The sequence below is a fragment of the Nesoenas mayeri genome (assembly GCF_963082525.1).
Source record: "Nesoenas mayeri genome assembly, chromosome: 5".
In the NCBI taxonomy this organism is placed as follows: Eukaryota; Metazoa; Chordata; class Aves; order Columbiformes; family Columbidae; genus Nesoenas; species Nesoenas mayeri.
This window is the reverse complement of record NC_137548.1, coordinates 5066833-5089920: the sequence shown is the minus strand read 5'-3', so window position 1 is coordinate 5089920 and position 23088 is coordinate 5066833. Positions and strand designations below refer to the sequence as shown.

The 23088-nt window shown below is 50.9% G+C and overlaps 1 protein-coding gene across 1 annotated transcript; it reads left to right on the top strand.

Moving 5' to 3' along the window:
- Window positions 1-5473: 5473 nt before the first annotated feature.
- GPR137C (G protein-coupled receptor 137C) lies at window positions 5474-20286 on the top strand (the record flags this gene model as incomplete). Its single annotated transcript, XM_080345931.1, has 7 exons — window positions 5474-5830; window positions 13464-13507; window positions 14247-14475; window positions 18362-18511; window positions 19073-19189; window positions 19277-19392; window positions 20115-20286. The coding sequence occupies 7 exons, from the start codon at window positions 5474-5476 to the stop codon at window positions 20284-20286; spliced, it is 1185 nt and encodes a 394-aa protein (XP_080202057.1).
- Between the last annotated feature and the right edge of the window lie 2802 nt (window positions 20287-23088).

Below are 23088 nucleotides of genomic sequence, written 5' to 3'. Positions count from 1 at the left end.
GGCTCTTATCAGCTACAGGCACGGGAGAGTGATGACTGAGAAAAAAAAACCAAAAACATATATATGTATAGCACATACAGACATATACACATTCATATATGAGTAGTTTCTGTTCAGGTAGTGCAGCATGACTGTAATTTCCAGATGCAACACAAACATCTTGAGCACATCATGAATTAGTCACTAGACCAGCAGGTGATTCACACAGCTGTCAAGATGACAGCAAAGGCTATTCCTGTTCCTCTGAGTGGTATCTGGAAGTGCACAGACCCTCAGTGCTTTCAATTTAGGGCTGTTTCTCTTCCATCTTTTTTTTTTCTTTTGATTTAAACAGAAATTACATGTACAGGCAGAAAACAGCAACAGTCTCATACAAAAAAAAAACCCACCCAAACTGCCTCAATTCATGTTAAAAAGCTCTGAGGATGCTACCAGCACTATATGTGCCACTGAAAGAGGTGTTCACAAAGGGACAGGCCATATTGGTCACTTCAGACCATGCCATATGATGTGGGGAGGTTCCAGATCCCTCTCCCAGCGCCTGCCCCATCTCTCCATCGTTTGAGGTTTCAGCTACACCAAATGGCAGAGGGGTTTGTGCAAACTCCTCGGGCTTGTCACACCTTCCTCGGTCCAGCCTTGTGTTATTCTGATGTTGGTGGCAGGGGAGCAAAAGCCAAGACCCACAGCAGGCTGCAGGGCAGTCGTAGAATCATAGAGTGTCCTGAGCTGGAATGGACCCACAAGGATCATCGAGTCCAACTCCTGTCCCTGCACAGGACAGCCCCACAGTTCACACCGTGTGTCTGAGGGTGTTGTCCAGTCTCTTCTTGAACACTGTCAGGCTTGGGGCCGTGACACCTCCCTGGGGAGCCTGTTCCAGTGTCCAGCACCCTCTGCGTGAAGAACCTTTTCCTCATGTCCAACCTAAACCTCCCATGGCCCATCTTCCTGACATTCCCTCAGGTCCCAATGGTCTCCCTTCCATGCCGGCTCTCCATGTGGACCTGGTGAGGACAGAAGCCAAGGAAACTTGTGAGATGATTCGGAGAACAGGGCAAAGACCAAGTGTCTAAGTCTGCTGCCAGGGTTCAGTCCTGCCCAGGTTGTCCTTCCACAGCTGTTTGACTCTTCTTCCTCACATTAAAGGGCTCAGGAGAGCTTCATGAGGACAACAGTTACAGGGTGAGAAAACACCTTCACACTTCATTCCCATTTACCACCAGGATCCTTCGCAGCCTGATCTTCAGGTATCAGTCTTTGCCCTGAGTGTGCCAGAGCATGGCTGGTCCCTGGTCAACACAGATCCAAAGCTGGAACTGGAGCCACACAGAAGCTGTTTGCTTCACATCATGAGCCACAGCTGTTTTTGTGAACAAACGCCCCTGTGTCCATGGACTGTCATTCCCTCCAGCACCCTGTTGGATCCTGTCAGCTTTGCTATCACTGCTCTGTGACAAAAACAAATACAAATGCTCGAAAACATGCAGGCAAAGTCCCCCTGCTTTGCTCTGAGAGGGGATTTAGTGACAGCCAGGCAGGCTCAGTCTTCACAGGCTCCCTCTCACGTAGGTCTGGTGTTTGAGTGGCACAAAGGAACAAGGAGAGAGCTGAGAAAGGCATTGTTTTTTAATTTTCAATCCAAAAGTCTCCATTTCTCTCCTTTCCAGCTTTGGGAAGTGCCAGGAGTCTCTGGTCCTTTGCCCTCCCATCTGTTCCTCTGGATTACAGAGGGGACAGGGATCAGGGCTTGGGGGGGGGATGTTTATTAAGTGATGAACTTGGTTACAGCGAGATGGAAAAATAAACTCAGGCCTGGCACATGGGAACCAGCCCGGGTGAAATGGGAGAGTTTGTTGTCCAGGAGGCAAGAGGAGCAACCTCTGATGACTCAAAGACTTCACGGCATTATACCTGGAGCAGTTTAAAATGCAACTCCAGCCTCTACCCAGCCCCAATCTCTGGGACTTTGTACAAGGGCATGTAGTGATAGGACAAAGGATAACGGGTTTAAACTGGAAGAGGGTAAATTTAGATTAGATATGAGAATTTCTTCTCCGTGAGGGTGGTGAGAGCCTGGCCCAGGTTGGCCAGAGAGGTGGTGGATGAACCATCCCTGGAGACATCCCAGGCCAGGCTGGACGGGGCTCTGAGCAACCTGAGCTGGTGAAGATGTCCCTGCTCATGGCAAGTTTAGCTCCCTAGGTAGATGCTTCCAAAACAGGAACATTGAGGATGCTCCTAAATTGAGTGAATTTAGCCTCTCCTGTGATGATCGATACAGATCAAGCCTTTTGTTGCAGCACGACATTCACCCCACTCCCAGCTAGTATCGTTTTTTGGCAGCCCCGCTCACTTGCCTTCCATGCCCCTTCGGCAGCAGTTAACCAGTGTGCTGCCCTCCCAAATTTGCCAGCAGAGAGGACACACACAGCCCCCAAATCCCCTTCTCTACAGCAAGCAAAACAGGCTTAAGCATTATCCCCAGCCCAAATATGCCTGCAGAAAATATACCACTGGTAAGGAATACAAGGGGAAGCATAATGCTGACAGCTCTTCTTGCACTTTGGACCATGCACAGAGGTTTTCTTTAGAGGATCAAATAAAACTCCCTGAAAAACTCTTTGTTCCAGCCTCCTGCTCTGTGGATCCACGTGAATCGGTCCAGCTGCACGTCACTGCCTGACCAACAAACCCTTCCCAAACGCATCCAACTCACTCACAGCCAGCTCATCTGCAGATGGAAACTGTCCCAACAGCTGCACTGTCTGCAAACTTCCCCTGAAGATACAATAAATTGGCTTTTCAGGGCAAAATAAAGCATCCCTGGGATCCCGCTCAAGCACATCTGGATGATGCTGACTCTCTGGTGACAACCCACTACCAGAAACTGTCACCCTGTGGTCACTTCACTGTCCTGAGGGTTTTTAGCTCTTCAGAAGACCCTGCAACTCCAAGTCATGTGCCTGACAACTGCTGACATACCCTGCTGACAACTGCTGAAATATTGCTTATGTCAAGCAATATTTAAGTCTTTTTTTTTCTGCATGAGGTTACGTGTTAATTTTACAGAGTCCTAAGGCTGCCCAGCAATAATCTCACTTCCTTACTAGATATTGCAATATTTTACGTATTTTTCACTACATGCTCCCCCTCCCTGGTCACCTTTGAAAAAGTGGTCAGCACCAGCCTTCTCCTAATCAGCAGACAAGGCAGTTTAATTATCACTACCCGGTTTTGCTGGAACGGAGCTCAACCCAGCTCCTTTCACACATTCCAAAGGCAAGTTTTTTGACCCGCCTGACTTAAACAAGGTCAAGAAGCCACAGTTCACCAGCGCTTGAAGACGGGACAGCGTCCAGATTGTTCTCCACCACTTTGGGGTGGGTCTGCAATCATGGGACTGAAATACCTGCCGGCCCTTCCCGCCTGGTCCTCCTCAGCAGCCTGCACAGGAGGCAGGGGTTGCAACCTGCAGCCGCGAGGCCCCTACAATCGTGTCCCCCCCATTGTGGCCTTGGCCCTACACCTGCGGGAAGATATTTCCACCTGCGCTGGACGCCCCAACAAGCCTCCCACCCGGCTGCAACGCTGGGATCCACAGCAGACCGGTGCAACCGCTTCCAGCCACCAACCAGAGCCCCGCTGCAGAGGGATTTATCCCGCATTTATCCACAAATGCTCTTTCAAGCCTGAGTGCTGCCAGAGCTTCTTTGCACAGGCGGGCATGCTTTTCAACCAGCAGCGTTTAAAGGACGTTGCAGATTGCTGTGTAATCAGCCCACGGCACAAATCCGAGCCCGGGCAGCTCCCGAGATATCTGGCACACTTTGTCGGATGATAACAAGCTCGGCTTAGCGGCGCCGCCTCTCCCGCAGCCTCTGGCACCAGACGAACCTGGTTTTCAGTGAAAACACAAGATACAGGCCTGAAGGGTGCCTATAAAGCAGCCGCTGAAATGCTGCGGGAGCAGCATCTTCCAGCGCAGGGACCCTTCTCAAGGATGATCCGCAGAACTGGAAAACACATGGACGTCAAAGCGCATCCAGCCTGGTGCCCAGGGTGCTTTGCCTCGCTGGGTTTTTTACAGGGATGATCCCATGCTGCTCCATCTCCTGCGAGTTCCCGGAGAGTTTCACTTTCATTTTCACTTCCAGGTCCCACTTCCCGGCACCCAGTAGCCCAGCTGGGTCTTGCTTGTCACCGAGGCTGCAGGAGGGACACTCTGCAGCCTTTCCCTCTACCCACAGCGGGAGAGAAGCGCTTTGATGCCCGTGCACAGCTGACAGCCTGCAGCATCACCCACTCCTGCTAGTCCCTGGGCACCCCAAAAATCCCTGGAAAACAGCTGGCACTGTGATGACAGCCTACAGGATGGCTTAGGGATGTCACCTACCTGGATGTCCTGAGCTGAAGTCCTTGTCCCTCCACCACGGCTGCTAGGACAGCGGCACACACACATCCAAGTCTCCTCTTGGCCTCAGCAGTTCCCTGTGGCTGGAGGGCCTGGCTGCACGGCTGGAGAATCTGCGAGGCGGCCTCGGATGCCAAAAATAAAGTTGGGAGGTCTGTGCCAGCCCAGTGGTGGGATTTCTGAGACCAGAGATCTCCTGGTGGGGAGGGTCTCTCCACCGACTGTTAGGACCCCTGAGCTTTCCCCTCAGCCATAGGAGACAACACCAGAGACCCAACCCGCCCGTAGCTCAGTGCACAGCTCCAGGAGACCTCTCTAGGAAAGCTCCCCGCTTCCTCCGGGAACCCCAAACCCGCTCCCGGAGCCAGAGCGCTGCTAGAGCCGACCCCACAAAACGGGGGGCTCCCTGCCCCCCCCGCTGTGGAACTCCCTAGTGCCCCCCGCAAGATGCCTGCACCCCTCTGCACCGTGCACCCCACTGCACCGCGCACCCCGTTTGCACTGCGCACCCCGTTTGCACTGCGCACCCCCTGGCACCGCGCACCCCGTTTGCACCGCGCACCCCCCGCGGCGCGAGCCCCGGCCCCGTCGCGCGCGCTCCGCCCCGCCCCCCGGGAGGGCGCGAGGGGGCGGGGCTTCCCGCCCGCCGCTCGAAGGTAGGCGGGGCGGGAGAGCTCGCGAAGGAGGGGGGAGGCGGGCGACGGCGGCAACCTAAGAAGCCAAAAGAGGCGACCCGCGGGGGAAGGCGGTTGAGTGACAGGCGGCGGCGGCCACTCGTCTGGGCGGATGGGCGCGGTGGGGGCGGGCCGGCGGGGAGCCAATGGGGAGCGCGCGCTGTCAGGAGCGAGCGCCTCAAATAATCGGGCTCAGCTGATTGTCCCCGGCAGAGAGTTGTTTGGCGGCGGGCAGCGCAGGCGGGAGGGGGAGGGCGGGCGAGAGGAGGAGGGGTGGCGGAGGGGGGGATCTACCCTTTGTTGCATGGGGGTGTCCAGCCGGGGCTGAGGGGAGGGGCGAGGCGGGCGGCGGCCGTTGGCGGGTCGTTGCCTCCCCCGCTGCCCCATGAGCTCGACGGCGGCCCTGGCTGAGGGGGCGGCCGAGGGGGCCGCCGTGCCCTACGCAGTGGAGCTGGGGCTGACCGTGCTCCACACGGCGCTCTACGCCGCCCTCTTCCTCTTCGCCTACCTGCAGCTCTGGCTGCTCCTCTACTACCGGGAGCGGCGGCTGAGTTACCACACGCTCTGCCTCTTCCTCTGCCTGCTCTGGGCAGCCCTCAGGACCACCCTCTTCTCCTTCTACCTGCAGAACTCCCTGCAGGCCCTCCGCCTCCAGCAGCCCTTCGCCCACTGGCTTCTGTACTGCCTGCCCGGCTGCCTGCTCTTCTCCAGCCTCTGCCTCCTCAACCTCTATTTCGCTGAGGTGAGTTTTTAATCTGAGGGGGGAGAGGGACAGCGAACCTCCACGCTGCGAGCCGGCGGGGTTAAAGGCGGCTTTACAGCCAAACTTGGGGGTGCGCCCTGAGGGCAGGTTTGGGGTGACATGGAGGGGGCTGTGTGTGTGGAGATGTGCCCTGAGGGTGCTGAGTGCTCAGCCCTCAGGCTGGGCTGTGGGGCAGGGTTGAGAGGTGCAGGGGTGTGCCCTGAATCCAAGGGTTTTTTTGGGAGGGGGGGGGTTACAGAGATGATGCCCTAAATCCAGGCTTGGGGGTGGGGAGGGATGGAGGGGGTGTCAGCAAAAAGTGTATCCTGGACCCCCAGCGTGGGGGTGTTGGGGTGCAGGGTGTGCCTTGGATGCAGACCCTTGGTGGGGGGGACACAGGCACATGCTCTGAATTTGGGGCTGGAGGGTGCAGAGATGTGCCCTGCTCCCGGGTGGGGCTTTTCCCTTTTGAGGGGTGGTGGTGGTGCCACCGTGATCTCTTGGAGGACTGTTTTGCATTTTTTATTTCTTTTTTTAATTGATTTCCCCTTCTCTAAAGGGGACCAGAAAGTGGCAGCAGCAGGGGCTGCTCTGGCCTGGAGTGATGCCAACCATTACGTCACCAGCTAGAGCCTCTTCTGCTATTGTTGCTGCGCTCCCTCCTTCTCTCCATCTCTCCGCTCTGAACTGAGCTTGTTGTTCTGCAGCTTGTTGTCAGACAAAAAAAACCAACCAAACAAAAAACAAACCCCAAGATCCCTCTGCATCCCCAGACAACAGCCTGGGGCTGGAGAGGTGCGACCCTTCCTAGCACAGTGATCGCTACTGGGACAGCACGGAGCTGCTTGTTATTGTTGCTGAGCTGTATTCCTCCTTTTCTGGGTTTCTCATTACTTGTTTTGCATTTATTTTTTTTTATATTCCTTTCTCTACTCCTTTGACTTATCTTTTAAAGCCTGAGCTCTCCCCTCCCCTTCCTCTTCTGAATATTTTGTTTCTGCTCCAGTTTCTCGTGAGCAGCCTTTTGCTTGCCTGCCTTCCAGTTTGGTGACTTGTTTCATAAATAGGCAGTACTTTCCTTCCAGCTTTGTTGTTGTTGTTCCTCAGATTCTTTGCTCTGCGGCTCTCAGCTGTTTGCCAGCCTCACAAAGGAATCGCTAACACACAGCGAAATCGCTCCATCGCTCCGATGTGTCACCGATGGGAGTTATGATTTCATTTTCCCGAGGACAGCAACATTCACATGATAATGTGGGACTTGGAGCAATTAGGTTGTTCAGCTGTTTTGGTTCTTTCCCCTCTGACACAAACACCTGGAAGCTGGGGGTAAACTGCTCATTGCAAAAGCTGTTGGTGTTAGGTAGGCTGCCGATCGAGCGGCAGCAAAATAACAAATGGTGCATAGTGTGCATAATCCATCTTGTCTGTTAAAGGGAGCCTGACCTACCGATGGCTCCAACCCGTAGGTGTTTGTGCCTTCCTTTGAAGGCAATCTGAAGAAGGGATCCCATCTTCTGATGCCCTAAAGTGGCTGGATTGCTGTTTTCTCCAAGTCACTGAACTTGACAGCACATTTGCCTCTTTGCAGGGTTGTTGAAAGGCTCCTTTAAAGAACAGCAAAGTAAATTAAAATAGGTTCTCAGGCTTCCCTTCCTCCCACGATATCTGTTTTTCAGTGGACTCTGGCTGAATATACCCCATTTCTTTCTCCTTGAAGACCTAGAACCAAGGGAAATTGTGGCTGAGGAAATCAGAGCTCAGGATCTAAAGTGGAGTAGGATAAAATGAGTTATTAAAGTGGGTTTGCATGCATAGTTACGGATAAGGTCTGACACTTGGCTGTCACAAGCAAAGTGGGTGTCCAGCACTTGTGGTGTTCGTGGGTGATCTCACAGGGGTGGTAGACGATGAAGAGCTGCAGCTCCAGAGCTTTGAAGAAAGTGCAGCTAGGTGGATTGAAAGGCTTTGGTGTTTTTCTGGCTTCTATTTTAACAAAATAAATGATGCTGAGTAGCAATATTTGGCCTCCTCCTTTAGCAATTGCTAAAACTAGCCTGTTCTTCTCCAGACAGAAGGGTGCCATGTGCTGGGAGCTGAGATGTGCCTGGCTTGGCTGTGCTCAGTGCTTCTCTTAAAGCACCAGAGGCCCTGTGTTAAGGGGGCTTAGGGTGTAATTAAACAAGAATTGTCACTACCTGGAGGAAGAAGAGGAGCTTTGGTGGAGCCACAGCAGTTGAGCTGAAGTGGCTCAAGATCTAGAGATGTTTACAAGTGTGACTTCAAGCAGAACCTGCTGTGGAGGGCCTGACCGTTCCCAGTTCTTCAGGGCCCATTGGCAGCAACCTGCAGAAGGACACTGAGCTGCTGCTGCTCTGTGGGTGGCATCTCAGCCTGAGATGTTCTCCGATGCAAGCATAGGCTGCTTCTGTGTGCAAGGCCTGGCTAATTGTCTTTGTACACGGTGCCTCCTTTATGGAGATGCTGGCGTCTCTCTGAACAGTGGAAGAAAATCTGGCCTGGGCTATGTTATTTGAGCTAATCTTCCTTGATTTAAGGAGCTCCTCAGGTTATATACAAGCTGAGGATGGAATGGTGCTGAGTGGGGAAAGAACTCCAGGGAACAGCATGTACCCATGGAGAACTAGCATTATTTTGCACTCCAGGCTGTTCTGCGGCTGAAATTCAAGCTCATGAAACTGTCTAGTGTACCTCCTTTCTGTGGGGAGAGATTATCCTCTTCCTATCCCTTTCTGGCCCCTGCAATTCTTGAGGGGTTATGGAGGCATCACAAAACGTGTAGGATTCTTGTTTGGTGGTGACAGTTTATTTTCATCACTGCCTTATTCCCACCTGGAGCATCAAAAGGTGTTAATGCCTTTTGCTTGGTAGCATCTTTTCCTTTGTCTTTAAGTTTGTCCCAGAATTAGTTCCTTTTGAGGAAATTTGAAGTTTATGGTACATCAGATCAGAATTCCCCCAATCTGATTCCAGTTTTGCCTCAAATGGGCAAAACAATGGCTCTGATATGCAACCTTTCTCTGCCTTGCTTGTGGAATAGCTCCTCTGCTGCCAGCTGGTTGTCTGCTTGAGTAACACGACCTTTCCCAAGAGTCTGCTAATTCCTGCTTTTCCCCCAGGTGACTGTCAGGAGTGCAGCATATGGAAATGTAGCCACAACAACCTACATTTTGACCCTCTCAGAGACCTTCTTGAGTACTTGGCATCCTTGCCGCACTTGGGAACATACAGTGATGAGTAAGGCCTTCTGCTGGAGTGGTGGCTTTGCTGGGCTGCTCTGTCAGACTGGTGTGGCCATAACCCTTAACCTGTCTGGGTTTCTTTAAGTGCTTCATCTCAGGAGATGACATCAGCCTATTTCATCCCTTGTTGCTCTAATTGCACTGGAGCAGACATGCATGGGAAGGGCATCCAGCCTGGGAGCTGTTTGTCCTTGCTATCCTGCATCTTCCTGCCTTCTGGAAAAGCTTCCATCCATTCTTGCAGTTTTCCACCTTCCTCATCTAGCAGACACCTAACACATGCCCTCTGCCTCAGAGGGACAGCTGGTAAGGGGTCACTCGCACTCAAAACTGCTCCATCCCATAGCTGATGGTTCCCAAATGAACAGGTGGCTGTGGCAGCTATTCTAGGAAATCAGGGTACACACAAGTTGCACCCTGTGTTTATGATGACATAGGATGATCCCGGTATTAGTGGGGATGGTGAGAGATCCTCCTCACAGTTCCAACTTTCCCTCCAAGGGGCGGGTGGGAGCTCGAACACTTGTTATGGGGTGTAATCCCAAAATAGTCTATGCTCTGCTCTGGTGCTCAGTGGTGAGAGGAGGAATCTGTCTGTGGATGATCTTGCAACTGAGGGCTCTGTTTGTGCCAAGGCAGAACATGGTTATGTCTTATCATGATTTCTCTATGGAGCAGAAGATACTGTCTCTCCTGGATCTTTCAGATCTGTTGTGAATGGTTGTAGCAAAACCAAGCTAAAGTGCTGTCTGAGGCTTAATGTTAGGGCTGAGGTCATGGCTTGTACGGTGGTCCTTGGAGAACATGAGAACAAGCCCTTAGCAAGTTTACTTTTCAGGCTCAGTGACATGAGCAAGATATTTGTTTTTGTGAAATGTATCCACTCTTGTCACAAAAACTGAAGCCTCCAGCACCACAGAGGACTTGGAGGTCTGTAGGTCTTCTTGGCCTCTCCTTCTTCCCGAGTCTGTGAAGTGCTCAAAGGACTTGTGGCTTCAGAAAGACAACTGCATGTTGTGTAATTGTTATAAAAGGCTTGCTTAGGAGTAAATGTTCTCAATCCTGCTGCTCTGGGCTAGCAGAGACCTCTGGTCATAGTTTTTAGCAGACAACTGCATGACTTTTGGGGCTGGCCTCAGCTAGGAGGAGCTGAAGGAACTCAGTTTGCAAAGGTTGCTCCTAGGAGCTTGGCATAATGCACCTATTTGAGGACAGGGGTCTGTATTTCCTATTTTTATGAAGAACAAGGCTACTCCTGAGCTCCCTGTGCTGGTTTCTTCACAGCGGAACCCTCTACATCAGCTGTGCTTGGGTTTTGAAAGCAGCAGAGCTAGTCCAGTGCTGAAATCCTTGCAAGGTTGTCTCATGTTTAAGAAGAACCCAAAGGTGCTTTGTGAACACTACTGGTGTCACCTACTGACCCAACTCCTGTGAAGAAAATGCAGCCTGCAGATGAGTTACCATGTCTTAATAACTAAAACCACTGCAAACTGAGCGATGCTTTTTTTTTTTGATCTGATAACTACAGGACTAAATAGCTGAGGGCTAATAAAAGTGTAAGACTGGTGCTGTGGTCTCGCTGTGCTTTTCATGGCAGCAGCCCAAACGTGAGTCTCAGGTTGCTGTTGTACTCTTAACCCTGAGATGGCATTGTGTGCCTGAGTCCTCAGAGCTCAGGGCTTTATGGGAGAGTCTTGGGACACTGTTTTGCCTGTGGCCACTGCAGCTGTGGAGGTCAGCACCTTATTTCTGTTTGCCAGCAGCATTTCCGTGCTTGACTGAGGGCCTGTTCTCACCCAGGGGAGAATACAAGCCAGGGGCTCTGCAGGGCTGTAGTTAAGGGCTGCTCTTCTGGGAGTTGAAGCAGCAGTACAAATACATCAAATGGGTTTCCATGGGTGCCGAACCAAGAGGTTTCCCAGCTGGATGTCCTTGATGTCTGTTTTGATGCTCCCAAAGCGTGTGAATGTAGCCTACAGGCAAACTAAGGGCAGAGGAGGATTGGAGGATTTTTCTGTTTTGAAGTCACGGTCCTTCCAAGGCCCAGGTTTCCTGTAATTCACATGAGCTTTGGGCCTCAGAGTGCATCATTCTGTGCTTCTCTGGGCTGGCAAAGGCCAGGACAACAGGATAGAGGGCTTCAGCAGCTGCTTGTAGTGCCTCTCTGGATACCTTCCTCTGCTGAGATACCACATCTTATTCCCTGTTTGTGCTTCATGAGTTCATCCTCCCTCATCCTGGGGAATAGGACCCAACAGTGTAACTGGCTCTCAGAACAGGTTTGCTGAAGCTGTCCGATGCCCTGTAGGAGGGCTTTCCAATGCTTGAAACTACTGTAATAGATTGACCCTCAAATCCGTAAATGCCTGTGGAAAGCCCTTGAGGTGCTGGAGTGAGTTGAGAGAAGGGAACAAGGCTGGAGCACAAGTGTGATGGGAGCAGCTGAAGGACCTGGGGATTCAACCTGGAGAACAGGAGGCTTTGGGGGGAGACATTCTTCCTCTCTGCAACTGCCTGAAAGGATGTTGTAGCATGGAGGGGTTGGTCTCTTCTCCTAAGTAACAAGCGATAGGATGAGAAGAAATGGCTTCAAGTTGTGCTGGGGAGGTTTAGGTAGGATATTGGAAACAATTTCTTTTTGGAAAGGGTTTTCAGGCATTGGAACAGGCTGCCCAGGGCAGTGGTGCAGTCACCATCCCTGGAGGGGTTGAACAGATATGGAGATGAGGTTCTTAGTGACACTGTTTAGTGCTAGTGTTGGGTTAACAGTTGGTCTTGATCTTGAGGGTCTCTTCCAACCGAAATGATGCTATGATTCTAGGAAATCCTGTTAGTAGGAGCCTGATTTTTGGAAGCTTTGGAGCTTCATCGCTACCTCAGTGCTGACTGGAAGGCAGGAGCCAAGAAATCCCACCAGACCAAAAAAAGCTGACTAAGGTGCCTTGTAAGAGATGAGTGATCCTTCACTGCAGCCGTGGTCTGGAAGCTGACAGGGAGGGCTCCTTGCAGAAGTGGTGAAACTAAACCTCCACACCACAGTGGTCTTGTGCTGACCCCACAAGTAGATCTCTGCTGGATCTGGCTAGCTGACTCTCTACCTCTCCCCAAGTTCCTTCCAAGTCTCCAGTCAGGACATGAGCTTTGTCCAAGGCTGTGACCTCAGCTCTGGCATCCTTCCTGGTGGGGTCTGTACCAGGATCTGTATTTCTCCCAGGGCAAAACCCAGTTCCAGCTGTGATTGTGCTGAAGTGTGTGACAAGTGAGCTCCATGTTTTTCTTGCTGCTTGTCCTGACCAGGTGTGGGCACCAGTTATCTGTCCCCTTGCAGCAGGACTGCAGTGCCTGTGATTGAGCTGTGGCTTGGGAATATGTCCACACCTCCCTAAACTGTCCATACCTCCTTAGCCCAGAAGTCCTGCCCTTGGATGCTTCAGCAGGAGCTGCCCTCCAGCCCAAAGGGACATGGAGGGTTGGCTGGTATATTGGACAAAGAGCACTGTAGGGCTGCCTGAGCATGAGCTGATGGTTTTCCAGCCTTCCCAACCCAAATAACTGGAGATGCAGACATGGCTTCAGTGCCCCATGGTCTGAGCAAGAAGCCTGTGAGCCTTTGCTTTGAAGCGCTTCCTTCTTGAGCAACTTTCAGCTTAAGTCTTCTAATCCCTTGTGTGGTGAGGAAATTCACAGAACCCAGATCTGCTCTTGGACAGAGTGTGTTGCTTTGAAGAGTGAAACAGTCTCAAGGTGACTGACTGTTGTCTGTTTATCTGTCAAATGTGCTATGCAGCTTGGTTGGCTGGCACTCCCATCTCTGGAGGACTTCCTACCATCTGAGTTACTTTTCAGGTGTGTTTGGCCTACAAACATCAGGGTGGAGGAGCTCTGAGCTCCAAATGCTTGTTATAGCCTGCAGGTCCATAATCCAATACGAGAGGGCTATTTTAAATCAGCTATTTGTCTTGCTGAAGCTGTCTTCTCTAACAGGGAAGCAGAGCGTGAGGTCCTAAAATACGCAGCACAGAACACTGGGCAAAGTAGATGTATTTTTGTATTAACTTAGTGACTACTCCGTGCTGAACTCCCTGCTTTTTCTTCAAGTCCATAGGTGTGGTGTTAAAGTCTTTGTCACATGTGGGATATTAAATATGTTTATGCCTATTGGACACCTATGTTTGGCCGTGTTTCTTGCTAGGAAAATAATACCATTTTTTCCTGCAAGTGGGTCCCATTCCAAACTTGGTGCTAATAGATAATATGGAGCCCTTCAAGATGTCCAACTGGATGCTGGCTTCCCTGTTGTGTATATATCTTTACTAAGCTTAAAAGAGAATGGTAGGCCATGTTAAGTAATGCTGTGCAAATCTTTCCACTAGGTCATATTCAAAGTGAAATGTGCAGCTGAATTCAACAAGTACAAGTAAGTGAATCTTTTCTAATGTTCCTCTCAAAGCTGGTTTAAGGCAGGCTTGTGCTGCAGTGCCTGGAATGGGAGCTTCAGGCCCCAAAGTGTGAGCAGAGCTTCTGCCATACCTGGTGTTGTGCCTTGGAGCAGGACAGGGAGCTCCAAGGGCACCAAGGAAGCTAAAGCCTATGCTGCATAGCCCCACACCTGTCCTCAGCATCCCAATACTGCTGTTAGTGAGCTAGATGAGCTCTTGGTCATTCTGAGCTGTCCCACCCTCAGGATAAGATCTGCAGGGCAGAGCTTGAGCAATAGGTGGGACCTGTGTTTGCGCAGCCCAGGTGCTCCCTAGACATTTCCAGGGAAACCCAGGATGGAAAATGCAGGCGCCAGTGGCTTTCAATAAAGAAGTTGCAGTGATTGTGATGACTCACAGCTTATTGACTGAAGTTAATGCAGAGCTGGAGCAACACTTAAAATCTGCAAGATAAGAACCTGACTGTCAGAAAATGAGTCTTGTAACTCATGATGACTTACACTGCTTATGCATTATGAGAACAGCTCAAACAAATACTCCGCAGACTTGGGCTGTCAATACAACCCCTGAAACTTGCTGGAATGTCTGGTCTTTGTAGCAAGCAGATCACTGGGCATGCAGGGAGATCATCTTGCCTGATGAGACAGGAGAGTGGTGGAGAATGACCCCAGAACTGTTTGATTTGAACTCCATTATTTCCATCCCCCATCTCTCCAGGGTCCTGTTGTATCTGGGCTCCATATTTACCAGCCTCCTCTACTTAGTTGTGAACTTAACTTGTGCAATGTTAATCCACGGTGAGGTCCCGGAGAACCAGCTGAGATGGACAGTCCTTGCCCGCGCTCTTGTCAACGACAGCCTCTTCATCCTCTGTGCCATCTCACTGGCTTGCTGCATGTGCAAACTGGGAAAGATGTCTTCAGCAAACGTCTACCTCGAGTCTAAGGTAGGTAAATGCTTTGTCAGCTACACTGAAACTGCACAGTTACCAGCTGGATTCACAGCTGTATCTGTGTATACTTACTGGTGATACCCAAGCTACTCTTGCTTGAATACTCCTTCTAGTGTGGAGGTGGCAGCTCTTGGACTCCTCCGTCCACGAGGTTCACACTCCTGCTCTAGGAATGAAGCATCCTGTGTGTTTTAGGAGAATACATTGTCTGCAGCTTTGGTGACACAATAGGAGACTGAAGAGCTGCTTATGCTTTTCTAGTTTAGAAGTATAATTAAATTCTGACTGGAAGAGAGGGTTCTCTAAGAGTAGCAGATTGTTTTTTCTGTAGTAAATTGTCATAAGGACAGTAGAGTCTGCAGCATATTATCTCTAGCAGATGCCCAACACAATTCTCTGTGGAGGGGATCCCCTCAGCACTCCAGCTTTAGCTGCCTGCTTGCTTGAGCTAGAGGCAGTGCTCACCTGTCCTGGATGAGATGAGCATCTTGGAACGGAAGGAGAGGTTGCTGAAGGTCCTGCCCCAAGGCAGAAGGACAGCTGAGGGCCTGAACACACACAACTCATCTCGAGCAGGTAGGAAAGTGGATAAGCCACCAGCAGTCTTATCTTAGTGCGGCAGCAGCTTGCAATTAAGTGTGCACTTGAGCTGCCTCATCTTCCTCTGGAAAGCCGTATCACTCCTGCCAAAGACAGTGACTCCAGGATGAGTCCCCGGCCTGTTGGGAAGGGCAGACAGCAGTTTCTTGATGAGCCTGAAAATATCTGCAGGAAAACTTGAGCACCTGAGTGTAGTCAGGCTAAGGGAAGCCAGCTACCTGGCTCTGGTAATTCTGATCTGCTGCCTTTCCCTAGTAACAGAGCTCCTCGCCTCATCTGCTCTGTATTGCCACCTTCCAGATGTCAGAAGGTGGGACTCAGGCCTCATTTCCAGTGTGCCCTCGGGTGAATTTCCATGGGCTTAAAGCACTGCCATGCCTGGCTCAGGTGAGAGGCTGCCTGGAGTATAGAGCTTCTGGATGCTGTTGGATGGCTCTGTCCCATCTCAGGAAGAGGGTGACAAGCCACCTTGCAGTAGACACTACTAGAAAGATATTCTGGAGCCAGGTAACTGCCTTGCTCTGGTTGGAGACATCTCCTTGCTCCTTAGCAGACCATCTTATGAGGAGCAGGGCTTAAGCCAGGAGAAGAGGAGGCTGAGGAAACCTTTTTGCTCTCTACAGCTACCTGAAAGGAGGTTGTAGCATAAAGTGGGGGTCAATCTCTTCTCTCAAGTAACAAGTGAATAAGATGAGAGAAAATGGCCTCAAGTTGCACCAGGAGAATTTGAGGTTGGATCTTGGGAACAATTTATTCCCAGAAAGGGCTGCCAAACATTGGAACAGGCTGCCCAGGGCAGTGGTGGAGTCACCATCCCTGGAGGGGTTGAACAGACAGAGGGATGAGGTTCTCAGGGACATGGGTTAGTGCCAGGGGTGGGGGAATGGTCGGTCTCTATGACCTTGCAAGTCTCTTCTAACCAAAGTGATACTATGATTGGCATGACTGCTCACAGTGGCTGTGGTCCACTGCTCTTTCCTTAGAGTGGACAGCTGAGTGCAAAATGAGAGGGAGGCCAGAGCTGTGCTGTCAAGGTTAAAGCTGAGCCTTTCTGTATGAGAAGTCTGGATCTCTTAAACAGCAGAGAGCATGGGCAGCTGCCCAGAACCTGGGGGGTGTGGGCTGTAGGTGGCTGGGACCGGCTGCCTGCCTGACTCTTGTGACAAGTGTCCACAGAGGCTGCAGATTGTGGCCAGGTGATCTGAAGGGAGACACAGGAGCCATGACTAAGCTGAGCGCCTGCTCAAAACCCTGCTTACATGGGCCAGCTCTGACTGGCTCTGGATATTAATTAACTTATCAAGTTCACCCAGCAGTGGTTTATGAATGCAGTAACTTCCTCTAGTTACATGCCTGAGGCTGCCTGTGGGGCCTCACTCTTGTACAAGCTCTAGAGAACCCTGAATATTCAACCTGACTGTCTGGTAAAGGTCTCTTGTACTTAAGTGCTGTCTCCCTTCCCTGCCTTGAAGGCGTCCCCTGACTTTGTGTTGTGGAGGAGCTGCAAAAATAGGGTGGGGATGAGCAGAAGTGTTACACAACTACCTGTAAAGGTTGTCCTGCCTCCTGAACTCCAGCTGTAAACCTGCTGACTCAAAGCAGGAGGTGCCTGGTGAGGCTGCTGCCTCTACAACTGAGGGCAGGAAGGTTGGAGTCATTTGATGCTTGAGAAGGAGGCTGTGCTATTGGACTGCTGCCAGATCATGTACCATGGTCCTTGTCACCTGGAGACTTGTTTCATGAGCTTTTCTGCCTCTTATTCTGCTGTCCTGAACACCATGAGCTGGGCTAACAGTGCGGTGCTTTTGGTGGTGTTACAGGGTCATGTCTATTAGCAGCACTTCCACACTGACTTTTCCAAGACACTGTCTTGAGCAAGTGCTATAAAGCAAGAAAAATAGAGCTAGCACATACCTGTAGCTTGGATGTGGAGCAGGTCAATGAGATGAGTTTCCTGAGCAGATTGTCTGCCTAAATACAAAAGCAAGTCAGCTCCTGAGATGTTTGTCTGCCCACTTACCAGCTTCTGCTGTTTGGTGACTTGATGGCTACCAGTAGCTATTAAAAGGCTTCACGGGTGTATTTTGCAAAGAAATGGAGACACTTGCAGATCTTTAAGTAGCTTCTTCTCCCTTAGCTAGTTCTCTAGGAGAGGTAGGTACTGTGACCTTTGGGTACCTTGTGCAAGTGTCCCTCTGAGAGCTCAGTGTCTGTAGCACTGGAGAGAGCTCTGTAGCAGCACAGGACAGCTTGCAGGAGGCAGAGACCTGCAGGATCTTGCCACTTTTTAGCTTAGTGCTCTGTGTTTGTTCCAGCAGTGCTGGAGTTCATGTGCTAGGTCTTTCTGCCTGTTCTCAGAGTTGCCCACCCTGAATATTTGAGCTGCTTTTCTACACAAATGTGTTCAATGTCAGAAGTGCCAGACTGCTGTAGAGTGAATGAGCTGGGTTGGACATCTCTGCTGTAGGGTCTGATCAGGGAGGAGAAGCAGCAAGTTGGTGCTGGAGCGAGTTGAGAGAAGGGAACGGAGCTGGGGAAGGGACTGGAGCACAAGTGTGATGGGAGCAGCTGAGGGACTTGGCGGTTCAGCTGGAGAACAGGAGCTGAGGGGAGACCTTCTGATGTCTGAACTGTCTGAAAGGAGCTTGGAGGGTGTTGGTCTCTTCCAAGTAACAAGCAACACCATGAGAGGAAATGACCTCAAGTTGCACCAGGAGAGGTTTAGATTGGATCTTGGGAATGATTACTTAAAGGAAAGGGCTGTTGGGCATTGGAACAGGCTGCCCAGGGCAGTGGTGGAATCGCCATCCCTGGAGGGGTTGAACAGACACAGAGATGAGGTTCTCAGGGACGTGGGTTAGTGCCAGGGTTGGGTTAATGGTTGGACTCTATCTTGAGTGTCTCTTCCAACCCAAATTATTTTATGAAGTTGATTTTTCTTAATGGTAGTTGGTTGGTCTTCTGGAGAGTATCACAGAGTGCAAGTGGGTGGGATTGCGTTTCTCTGGACCACCAGTTTGAAGCTGACTGTTAAGATCCTGAGAATGATGCTCCTGTGTCTCAAGTCTTCCCTGTTCCCAGGCAATACCGGCTGTGTAGCTCTGCTACTGCAGTGAACTCTTCACACACAACTTTTAACCAGGTCTGAATGTTTTAGTAACAACATGCAAATGTTCTAGGTCATTCTTGGCTGCACAACTTCTTGTGCATTTGTTGGGGGGGTGGGGAAGCCAGTTCTGTAGGAGGGTCTGTATTAAAGCTGTTTTTCTTCCTCCTCTAGGGAACATCTGTCTGCCAGGCTATTCTTGTGGGATCTGTAGTTGCTCTTCTGTATTCCTCAAGGGCTTGCTATAACCTGGTAGCTGTGGCCATATCTCCAGACAATGTTCCTGGTCCTTTTAACTATGGCTGGGACAACCTTTCAGACAAGGTAAGTGTCTGTGACCCCCAAGCCAGAGCTCGGAAGGTGAAAGGCAGTCACTTTACCATCCTGTGAGGGCATGTGTAGGGGAAAAGGGGGCTATGAGGAGGTGTCTGTTCCTCTAAATCCCCAGATGAGCTGGCTTCTTGCCTTCAGAAGCCCTGCGTGCTCTCTCTACCAGAGTAAACCTGAGTCTTCCTCTATCTGGCTACTTCTTCAGGAGGGATTCCTTGTTGTACCCTTCAGTTTTAGCCTGCCAACTCTTCTTTTGGAGGAGAGGAGGAACAAGTCAACTGGAGCAGAAAAGCAATGCTTAATAAGGCGTGGCTGTGTGCAAGGAGTCCTTGGTGTGGGGAGGGAGCTAACAGTACCTTGGTAGCACCCTGAAGAGAACTATCTCACTAGAAAGAGTTAGTGGTAGTCAGGTGAGGGTTGCTATTCTGGACTCCTGCCTTTGTAAGGATTTCTCCACGTTCCTAATCCTAAACTGTATGCCAAGTCCAGTTTTGGGAGCTGTGTAGCTCTGCTGATGGCTGGGATTATACAGAGACCTTGAACTTCTGTCCACAGGTGCACGTGAGCAGTGAAGAGTATGTGGTGTTTGGAGTTGTCCTCTTCCTCTGGGAGCTGGTGCCAACGACTTTCGTGGTGCTTTTCTTCCGGGCTCAGAGACTAAGCCAGAACTTGGTAGGCCTGAGTAAACTGCTGTAGCTTGAGGAGCTTTTAGGAAAGACAAATATTTCACTTCTGGCCTAACTGCTTTCTCTTTAACAGACTCCAGCAGGGATGGTCAACAGTCACAGCTACAGCTCCAGAGCCTACTTTTTTGACAATCCAAGGCGCTATGACAGCGATGATGACTTGTCACGGCTTGGGGCCAGAGAAGGAGGGTAAGTGTGGTGTTTGGGTAAGGGAAAGCGCAGCTGCTGTTCTGCTGCCCTGGGTGGAAACAACAGAGCTCTTGGCTTCTGCTCTTAGGAGGAAATTTTGGTATAAGAAGCAGCTTGGGCGAGGTAGATGAGACAAGAAGCCTTCTGACTGAGCTTGGTTTTGTTCACAAGGAGCTATTTGTATTAGAAGCAACCAGCTCTGAGAAGTGGATATCACACTGGGTGCTCCCAGGTGGAAATATGCAGTGGGTACAGACAGGAGGCCTCACCCAGGAGGGCTGATCTTGCGGGGATCCTTCCTCAGCTGTGGGGCAGAGAGCTTTTAAATGACCTCCAGAGGAGTTTATCCACTGGCAAGTGAGAGCTGGTGAAGTTCTGGTGGGGGAGACAAGGTCCCTGGGAGCTGACTGGGACAAAGCTCTGCAGGAACTCGTGGTGTGGGGGGAATGGTCACGTATCCCCTGCAAAACTGTAAGGGGAAACCTGAGAGCCCTGTCCCTGCCTGGGGTGTAGTGAGGGGTTCAGAGGTTCTGGCTCTTCTTGGCCAGTGTTGTAGGGCCTGGAGCTATTCTCCTTGTACCCGTTTCATCAAAACCAGGTTCCTCAGAGATGCTGCATGGATACCCTAACCTGTGCTAGTTTTTCCTAGCAGTGGGGACTAACCACAGCCAAGTTACTCCTCTCTAAGAGTCCGTGTCTGGTTTTTCTGTCTCTCCTCCCAGCTTGGCCACCCCTCAGTGCTCTGGCTGCTATGGGTCCCTGGCTGGGAATGACAGTTACGCAGTGGGTCCCCATCTCAGCGGAACCGCTACAGACGGTGCCCCCTTGCTCTTTGCCGCAGGCGGCTCGGAGATGAATAACCACCATAGCTCATACCCTGCACCGCAGAACTGAAGAGGCTGCGAGGTCCCTCTCTTCCCTGAAGTGGCATTCATGTATAGGATTGTAACCTGGTTTTCTCTTTCCTTCTTCCCTGAAGCATCTAACTCATCAACACAAACATTCCACTGCCTGCCGCAGCTGTAAGCAGGACTGAGCCTACGGCTGCAGGCAGTAAGCAAGAGAACTGTGACTTTAAGGTACCATGTAGCAAAGTGAAGCTGAACTCTCTGGAAGCTTTTTTTTTTTTGGTCTGGTCTTCAAGATGTTGGCAGCTAAATGCACCAGAGCTTCCTCACTAGAAAAGAAACATCAAATGCATATTTGCACTTTTATCTGCACACTTGGAAGGAACGAATCTTGCTCAGACTGTGCTTGGTCTGAGACTGTTCTAGTTACTCTTTTAATTGCACATCCATAGCTGGGAGAGGCACTGTCTTCCTGCAAAGACGTGTTCCGTGAAGTACTCTGCATCCTGACTCACTTGGGAGCGTGCAGCTCTGCTAACCGAGTGCGTTATGGGGAACGTTAAAGCATTCTGTGCCATATTCACACCCTGCAGGGCTGAGGCCTCTGGCCTGAGTGTGGTCTTGCTCTGCCTGTCCTTGTTTCACAGGTTCCTGAACTGTCCTACCCAGGACTGTGGGTTCAAAGCTGAGCTCAAAGTGTGTCCTAGCAGAGTCCTCTGAGGGTGAGATCAAGTGTTCCTGCTGACATTAAGATCGCGAAATTGTAAACAGCCCACTAGCTTGTGGTGGAGGAAGAGGGCTGGCTTGGGGGTACCTGCTGTTGAGTTGGGAGCAAGACTTCTAGAGGCTGCTGCCTTCTGGGAAAGCTTTGAGCTGGAGCTGTCTCAGCAAGAGCGTGGGGGCAGGAACACATGTGGCCCAAAGCACATGGAAAACTGGGGCTGCTTTAATTGGGGGGTGGTGAAAGGCAGTCCTGCTCCCCCCTCCTCCTTGCCCATGGTGGGGCTCCTGTTTCCCCCTTAGTATTAAATTGTGTTTAGCAGATAACCAAGAGTTTTAACCTGAATGAATGTGAACCAGTGGGGTCTCTGCTGAGGTACAGGAGGTGTCTGTCTGTTCCTGGAGGCAAAGAGGGAAGTGGCAGATGCTGTGGAGATCTGCTTTCTGTGTTCCTCTCCCCTGCTGTGGAGCGAGACTGTGGGCGTGGAGACCCCCCCACCATGGTGGCTGTGTCAGCAGGGCTGGGTGGTACATGCAGGGTTTGAGGGGGACAGGTCAGTCTGGAAGGATGTTTTTCTGTCTCTCTGTAACCAAAATAGCTAAGTTTTGCCTGCCCTATAGGTCCGTTGGGCTCTTGGAGATGAGGCTTGATGTTATTCCTGGCTTTGGCTGCAGGCTGGGATGGAGGCACTGATCCAGGGAGGGCAGCTGCTCCCCACTCTAGTGCCAACCTGAACTGGAACTGCTTTTAACCCCCCTAGAGCTGCTCCTGCTGCTCAAACCCACATCTGACAGTGAAGGACCTGGCTGGGCTGATGGAATTACCTGCGTGTGGAGCTGTGCAGTGCTGCCTGGCCCTGGCTGTGGGACACTGGGCTGGGCTCTGGTGCTGGAGAGACCCTGAAGCCACCTCGGGTGTGAGAGAAACTCCAAACCCTGGGACAGCCCCGGCCTTTCCTCACTTACTGTGTGCTCACTAGTATGGCGTGGTCACCTGCTCACCCCCCTTGCTTGTACTGAGCTAGATGTCACTTGTCACACTGAGACCACCCTGTCCTGGCTTGTGAGCCCCCTCCCTGCTCACGTGTGTCACTCTTGCTGCCCCCCAAAAAAAGGAGCAACCCCTGCTGCTTTTTGGAGAAGGCTCCGAGATGACAACTTTCAGCACATCCCTCTTGCTCTAGCACTTGAACCTGAGCGTGCTGCTGTGGCTTTTCTGGCTGCTCCTGCCTTACGTGGTGTGAGGGACCTGTCCCTGTCCCTCAGCTGGGGTGCAGAAACAGGTTGTTCCATCTCAATCACTGCTTGACTTATGGCAAAGCTAATGAAGGACCTGGGCTCGGTGTGTTTGCCCTTCTTTCTTCTCCCATAAGTCACCAAAGACATGAAGTGACGCTAGTGGCCCCTGTTCTTGCTTAAATTCCAAAGCACTAGGAGCACTTTAAGTTTTTTCTTTGGAGGGAAAGGAGTGTAGTGCAAAAAAAAAAGAAGAAAATTTAAAAATAAAAATTAAAGGGCTACAGGCTCATTGTTCATATTGCACTGAAGCACACAACAACAATATGATCTTCCTGGCATTAGGATGGCAGGTCGGGGCAGTGAGTGTCGTTGCTAATGTACTTGTGAGTGACTGGCACAGTGGTTTGGTTTTATTCATTTGTATGGATGGCTGTTAATTTCAAAACTCTGACCGCTCCTCTTGGGGCTGGTCCCATGTTTTACTGAAGTAATTTATAGCTGAGAAGTACAATGACTTTTTTAATGCATAGTTGCCTTTCATTAAACTTTTTTTTTCTTTTGGTATGTTTTAACAGTGTTTTGGCTCTGCAGTCAGGCAGCAGCTGGCTGCAACAGGAAGCTGTGGCCAATGAATGTACCTATTTGTTCTTCACTAAACTGTAACCAAGCACTACTATGTTGAAATAATAAAATAATTAAAAAAATACTACTTTCTGTGCTAGGCTGCCAGAGGCCTGGCTGCATCGTGCTTGTGGTGTGACCCAGCTCCAGATGTGGTCCTGCTGTCCCCCTAGTCCTGGCCAGGGATATGGTGGCTGTGCCAGTGCAGGAGCCCTGAACACCTGATTGTTCTGCTGGTTTTTGCTGGGCTGTGTTCTCCAGTGTGGCT